Here is an 8,053-nt window from a genome sequence, read left to right as displayed (position 1 = left end):
TGTAGATTCTACAGTATATATAAAAAAATGTTGAAAGTGAAAATTTGAAATAATTAAGCTTTTGGTCCATATACATCTATATCATATTTTTATTTGTAAATTGGATACTTTCATAGTTTATTGGTACAGCACATTGAAAGTATTTTTTTTTACATTGCAATTTAAATAAAATACAAACTGATAATCATTAGCGCTGGTTTAATAATGTGCGCGCGTTAAAACATGTATAGTTAAAGAGAAATCTTAACACTAGTCTAACACCATATATTTTCTAAACGATACATGTATGCATGAACAAAAAGACGACAACTAAACTAAAGTTGTCTTTTCAGATCAGTTTTATTATGTTTTATACATGCATATATCAATGACTCATAACGCACTTTGCGGTTAAATACACAGTAACGTCTTCGTTTGTGTATAAGTTGTACACCTTTGATATTTTTAGCATAATATGACGACATAATAGACACAGTCGAGTAATTTAACCAATCAAAAGCGCCGCCAATTTACACCTGGTCCACCCCTGCGCGTGGGCCATGCGCAGTGAACGTGTACGTAGTCGAGATTCTTTGTATCATTCCTGACATACCTTTGAATCTGCAGTTTTTGACTTAAATTAAGTTTTTAAAACATTATTGGTGGTCATTTACCCTACGGATACTTAGTAACGGTAAGTACTTGTACATTTGCCTTTAAAAATTTAAGAATCATTCGTTTTAAAGGAAGAAATCGTGCTCGGACAGTGAAAAATGTCGGCTCGAGATTCGAAATCACTGAAATATTTGTCATACTTCTAGACAGTACTTCCGGCGGGTGTATGACTTTGAAATGTCTTCACATAAAAATATTGATTTAACAGAATTCAAGATGGATTTAAAGTGTTACAGTAAGATATTTGATAAAGTGATATTAGATATATACGAGTATGATACTCGTTCAAAGGATATGACCCAGTTTTTGGAGTTTTCGCCAGCCGAAATCGCGTCTTGTTGCACGCGGGAGGTAAAAAGAACGGGTAAGAGAGAAAATTGCAGACGAGTATGCCGCAGTGTTTGCATGCGATTCTGCAAGCATCTACAGAAGGTGCTATTAGCTTCATAATGCATATGGCTGTCATTATATGATTGCAAATTGTTTCGATAGAAAATTGCTAATACCTCTATTTTTATGAAAGTTAATTGAGCACCTGTCTACTATTTGGAAGAAAATAGGTCAAAGCTGACATGACCAAACAGCTGATATACAGTTTCTGACATCTATATATACATGTACACAATAATCGTCTTATAAATTGATGTTTATGTACACAATTTTGTTGGGATATTCTTTCATGTATTAATATGTATTTTTTACACCTGTATACATGTAGTAAATTGAAAGATAATTAAAATTTTAATTAAAATATTTGTGAATCCAATTTGTTGCCATTTGACATTTCTATTAAGGGGTTCACTTGGTACTATTTTCTAAGTACTAATTATCTAAAAGAATGTACACACACATGTGTATTATTTCATTGCAAAACAATCATCAATTGTTATGTATCTTAATTAGAACATTAATGGGAAAATAGATATATCAACATGTATATATGTATTGTATAAATTTCCAGATCACTGTATGATTCTTGTTTATCATGTAAGTTCATTTTGTATTTCATCAAATGCATGACCTATTGTTAAGCAGTCTAAACACTGGATAAATGGATCTATAAATGGAAATTTTAAGTTTGAAGAAATTTATTATATATTTGTTTTCTTTAACAATGAGGTGAATCTTAAGTTCATCACATGTTTACCTTGTCATGTAGAATAATTTATATGTCTCTGGTACATTTGATATTTATAAAAAAAAATAGATGCATCATATTCTTCAATGATCTCAATTTACTTTTAGTGTTCAACAATTCTTGGTCAAAGATAAGATTGATATGTTCTTGCTAAAATAATTAATATGTTCTAAATGTATTTATTAACTATATAAAGAATTTATTAAGGGATCACATGCTGGCTTGAAACTTTTTAAATCTCTTTATGTATGAAACTAATTTTAAGAATTAACTTTTATCTGAATGCTTGTACCCTTTTTGGTAAATTGATCAGGCTTCCCATATTTGTTATTTTGATTGCTAAAATCCTTTTGACTACTTTTGCAGGGTAGGGCCAGTATAAAAATTCATGTATTCAAATGGTTGTCACTTTACTAGCTATACAATTTGATATATCAGTATATCATTGATAATTTTGGCTTTAGCTATAACTATACAAATGTACATTTTTTTTTTTAAATGACGGCATGGACATCATTTAAATAACACATGATAATAGTTTGAGTCACTTTCCAGTTTCCTAGAACTGTAACAAATGACTCTGTGATAAGAATGCCGTTGTGACCAATAATGATGCTGCTGTCAAATTTATTTATCCAGTGTTATGATTGTAATAACTTCACCATCATTTTCATTTTAGTTGACATTTTCACTTGCATAACTATGTATTGTTTCGTACAATGATATTTTGTGACATATGCAACATTGTATCATGATTCAGTAACAGATAATGTCACAAGAAAAGGTTGCTGGGGTTATCAGTTTCTGTTATATTGTAACCAGTGGCTTGGGAGATATTAATATTGCATGCTTTTAGCACTACGCAGGACTGTTTGGAATGAGAATTACAGAAAACTTGGCTGATGTTACCATATTTATGTCATATTTAGACTGTATAATTTTGATTTTATCTAGCTCTAGATAAAATGGTATTTAGATTGAGTCAGAGGTTAGCATTCAACCTTAAAAAATGCTTGAGTTTGTAATTGTAAGCCATGTTTATTTATATATTGAAAAGGCAATGGGTTTATGATGAGTTGGTGATGTCTTACTTTCCATTTCAGCTCACGTATTTACCTTTTAGGCAGGATATTTTGAATTATGAGTGGCGTAATTTCCATGAATGAATGACATGATTTTATTGAAGGCTGTGATTTCTGCTCCTTTATCATAAACAGCCTATGTAGAGAAAGTTGTAAATAGAAAGGTGTGTCTACTCACACCAGATCTAAGTGACATCTTTACTGTAAAGATGACAGGGTTATCTCAATTTCAGATCTGGACATTTAATATTCCATGCAGCACCACTTTGTTGTGAACTTTTCAGAATTTGTAATGACAAAGGTTTTGTTGCGTAAGGACATCACTTTATGGATGCATCAGTTTTGGCAGATGATTGTAAACATTTGTTCGGTGCCAATTAATACTTAGGCTAAGATAAAATAACATATAGTTGTTCTATTAAATAAATTGTAAAGAAAAACAGTTGCAAATAAGTTTTACTTGTGAATAAATTATATTTTATATATGTTATTCTAAAATGACCTCTGACTGTTTTATAACAAATGCTATTTAAGTTGATCCTTCTGCTTTGTTCTGCTACAATCCAAAGTGATTGGGGGGGATGGCTTTTTAAGAATCACTTAATCTCATCCTGTGTCAACAGTTTTTCTTCAATATTGTGAAATGAGTACAGGTTTTAATTTGAAACTGGAGGGTCAAATTTTCAGCATGCCAAGCTTCATAACTCTTCCCTAGATTTTGGCAAAGTTATGCCCCTTTTTTCTGAAAAATCATTGTACACTTGAAAATACTTCTGAAACCAGCATTACCTTTTTCCAGTGCATTAGTGAGATATATGTGTCCTGTATTGCTTGCTACTTCCAATGAATTATAGTTATACTGGTTAACATACAATATTAAGAGGATTTTGATTGTCTTTAATGTGTTTGAAAGCATCATAACTGCTATGTTTTATGATGTATGAATTACATTACAGTGCAGCCAAGTTCCCTATTTCTATAACCTTATTAGGTTCAGAAATAATATCTATGTATTTCAACTTTGAATTTATCTTTGTAAAATTGATTTAAGAGTGGCTTTGATACTTTGTGTAATAATTGTAATGCTGTTCGTTTATTGGAGGGTGAATGGAAATTAGATTGTTTTGTCCTGAGAAACTATTATAATTATGTTAATTCTAATGCTTCAAATAGTGTACAATCTATTTTTAATGCATCTGTTCAATATTTATAGTTATAGAAGATTGATTGGTAACATATAGCTGTCATTCTCCTGAGTATGGTGAATTCGGCATCATTTGCAATTAGTTATTATGGATTAATAACAGACTTATATGGTGCTACGAAATTAAGAAATTAGTGCAAAATATTTCGTTACAGAGAGTATGGCAAAGGAATTAAAGATATTTGAATGATTTTTCTGATGGTTTTTAATCGTTTACTAGCAATGGATATGTACGGCAATCAAAGCTATGACTATAGAGACTTTTTTGATAGCTCTACATATAATTCTTATGAAAATGTAATGTTTAGATCTAAATTTCATCCTTATGATAATTATGATGGCTTTCAAGCCAGGAAATCAAGGTACTGATCATTTTTATAGTCTTATGAATGCTTGTTTTTGCTTTAAGAAATTATGTTCTTATATGGAACTCTTTTTAATTTACAAGAAGTTTTATATTTTAATTATAAAAGAAGAAATTGTAATTCCATCAATTTGACATGTTTTTGCACACAGGGAAATAAGGCTCTCATAAGATCTTCTATTTTTGCACATTTGTACAATTTGTATTTTTTAAAAAAAAATCATTTTTTATGCAATATAATAGATACTGAATTGGTTATCATTTTTTGTGTTTTGTGTGTAGTCTTTTCATTGTGTAGGTGGAGAGAAAACTTAAAGGTCAGAAATTGAAACATTTTTTAGGACAAATCTAATTATGGACTTTTGAATGCTTTTGTTATTAAAAGAATACCAAGTATTCATATATTTTTAATTTATTTCCAGGATTTTACCATTTGTTCCCCATATCATGTCAACAACATCATGGGGGAATCTTGATCCATCTTCAATACCCAACAATAACAACAACAACAACGGAGTACCGAAATCAGAGTCTGGTTTTATGTCCAAATCCTGGGGCAATATGGATGTCCCACCATCAGTGCCAAACAATGGCCCCTCTGTTCCCCCACCACCAAAATCAGAAAATGAGGACGATTTGAACGATGATGAATTGGGTAATGACGCCGAGGGGGTTTGGAGTCCGGATATTGAACAGAGTTTTCAGGAGGCATTAGCAATTTATCCACCGTGTGGAAGGCGGAAAATTATTCTATCTGATGAAGGCAAAATGTATGGTAGGTATTCTTTAATACTTATGAGTTAAATGAAAACATTTTTCAGGGAAAACATTACATTAAATAGCAAAAAAGAAAAAAAAAAGGATACCATTTAATACAATTATTTAGGCATTTTAAATGCCACTGCCATTTCAGTTGGATATTCTGAGCTAGAGCACTAGGATTGTGTCAAAAGTCATCCAAATAATGCACTTAAATATTGTATTTGAAAATTAAATTTATAATGCTTTGCTCTATTTAATTTGAACCCAAACAAATATTGTGCTATAAATGAAATATTGCCCCCATTCTACACTATCTAAGGAACGTGAAATATGTACGGATTGCAGATATAGTGTGAATTGAAAATGTTTGAAATTTTTGGTATTGTTAAATGGCCACATAGGTATCGGGAAGTAATGTTGAAGAAATCCGTAGTAATCCAAATCTGCTCAATCGTGAAATGTCCCATTGTAAAGGATCCTATATTTCATAGATTGCGTAAAATAGATCTATCGTTAGATCTTGTGGGAGTGTTTTTTTTTCGCTATTCTACCATGGTTAATGACGTGAAACGTATTTTCGGCTGTTTTTGGCAATGAATAGGTGTTTTATATAAGCTTTATTATTGGCACAATACATGGCCATGATTTAAAAACAAAAATCTATTGTTTTGGCAGTGTTTGAACTGCAATTTGAACACAGAAAACTAGATTAATCTTTTTATCTTGTAAGGATTGGTTGGGTTGATAAGACTTTTGAACAATTGTAGCTGCTTTAGGTTTCTATATGTTCTTAACAAGGCCAGATCTTAAATAAGGGTATTTATAGTAACTGATCTTTTTTGTAGCGTCTGACTCATACAAAATAATCAGTGTTTTGTCCTATAATTTATGTATACGACTTTAAAGGTTTAACTTTGTAGATTTAGTTAACAAAATTTATTTAATACATTTGCTACATTAGCAAACACATTAAAAGCAAGTTCAATATAAAAAAAAGAACATATCTTTTAAAAGAAAATTTAAGTTCTTGTAATTTTGCTTTAATTTGGTGAATGTAAATCCTAAAAAAATGTTTTGTAGTCAAAGCATTATAGGTTAAGGAAAAAACAACTTGACAAATCTTTTGCAAGGAAATGGGAAAAAAATTTAATACACTGAAAACTTTCAGGAGGGAAATTTCATCTTGCAATTAATAATGATAATTGTAACAAACATCTCTCTAATTTTTCATTTATACTTACAATAAAATAAATACTTACAAGAAAATAAATTTATGTATGTCATATAATTAAAAACTAAAATTTTATTTATAAAATTGCTTATATATATATCTCTAATTGTTTTCAATACAGTTTGTATTATAATCATGATACTTTCACATTAATACACTTGTAAATGTTTATTAATTAAAATATAATAATGACATGTCAGTCATGGAGTATCATCTAAATCATTTCTATTTACTTGCCCCAGCTATCATAACGAAAAAGGTGATAAAATTATGGTTTTAACTTCAAGGTGTGTCATGATATATGTAGCGAAATGTTGTTTTCACAGAATATAATGTATACACTTGTGTGAATAAGACTTGTTTACCATACAGGTTTCTTTTTTTACAGGGAAAATTGGTTATAGTAGGGGATAGGTTTTCCATTTAGATTCACTATCAAACGATAGTGTCTAAGAAGGGTATTACTATTACCTTTATGTGACATTTATGCTAAACGGGTTGTTTTTTTGTTAAGGAAAGAAGATTTTATAGTTAACATTACGAATTAAGGTTTATAGTTAATAATGTAGTAAAGAAATATAACAGTATCATTTATCAGACTTAAAAAAGTTGCTTATTTGGCATTTTCTTTTGAGATTTGAATTTAAGAGATGAGGATATTCACACTGAAATATTCTAAAGAATTAAGTTACTTATGCTATGGATTTACATTAGATTCATATATAAGTTTGTTAATATTTAAAGGCACATTATGCTTCAGATCAGAAACAAACAAAATATAATATGAGCCGTGTCATGACAAAACCAACATAGTGTGTTTGTGACCAGCATGGATCCAGATCAGCCTGCGCATCCGCGTAGTCTGATCAGGATCCATGCTGTTCGCTATTAGTTTCTCTACTTGTAATAGAGTTAGTAAGCGAACAGCATGGATCCTGATCAGACTGCGCGGATGCGCAGGCTGGTCTGGGTCCATGCTGGTCGCAAACCCATTATGTTGGTTTTGTCGTGACATAGCTCATATATTCTTTAGAAAGGGAAAATATAAACAATTTAAAATGTTTAAACAATTCTTTAAGAGGATGTTAGGTGCTTTTCGTCTGAAGAAAGTAGCACTGAATGTGAAATAATTTGTCATAAAAATAGCAAAATGTAAACAAAGTAGTATTTTGACTTTCCTACAAAATAATAAATCACTATAACTGTACTAATTGCTGGAAGGCAACAGAAGCAAAAGATGAAACTCCTCCATCTTTCAATTCAGGCAAAACTATTTATTATTTTATGGAAAATTTCAAGATATGTAATGACTGAAAAGTTAACAGTGCAGACGGCACAGACTGATGTGCCTGCTTAATTATAACAATGAAAAGACACAAAAACAAATTAAAAATTTTCTGTTAACATCCCTTAATTTATAAATAACATCAATGTTTTAATTGTTTAATTAGTATTAAATAACATCAAAGCACACATCAGATGTTATTTAATTATTATTGATTACAAAGTTCAGGGATAAAAAATGCAAAAATATAGAGTTTTTTTAACTGGTTTTTTTACAACTCTTCAAAGCTTGTCATTTAAGATGATGTTTTTGTTTTGTTTTTACAGTCCCACA

At 30.3% G+C, this 8,053-nt stretch overlaps 1 protein-coding gene across 3 annotated transcripts in view; it reads left to right on the top strand.

Moving 5' to 3' along the window:
- The first annotated feature begins 515 nt into the window (after positions 1-515).
- Positions 516-8,053, top strand: part of LOC132725583 (transcriptional enhancer factor TEF-1-like) — a 30,229-nt gene continuing 22,691 nt past the window's right edge. Inside the window, exons 1-2 of one of the 3 annotated variants that reach the window (XM_060710719.1) lie at positions 516-673; positions 4,865-5,217. In XM_060710719.1, coding sequence (XP_060566702.1) covers positions 4,890-5,217 — 328 coding nt within the window. In that variant the 5' untranslated portion in view covers positions 516-673; positions 4,865-4,889. Of the gene's footprint in view, positions 674-802; positions 1,019-1,620; positions 1,642-4,864; positions 5,218-8,053 lie in introns of those variants that run through there. The other 2 variants (XM_060710720.1, XM_060710721.1) reach the window with 2 other exon arrangements.

The sequence above is a fragment of the Ruditapes philippinarum genome, unplaced genomic scaffold (genome assembly GCF_026571515.1).
Source record: "Ruditapes philippinarum isolate M1 unplaced genomic scaffold, ASM2657151v2 ctg425_1_1_1_1, whole genome shotgun sequence".
Taxonomy (NCBI): domain Eukaryota; kingdom Metazoa; phylum Mollusca; class Bivalvia; order Venerida; family Veneridae; genus Ruditapes; species Ruditapes philippinarum.
Note: the sequence above shows the minus strand (reverse complement) of the source record. Positions and strands in the feature narration are given on the sequence as shown.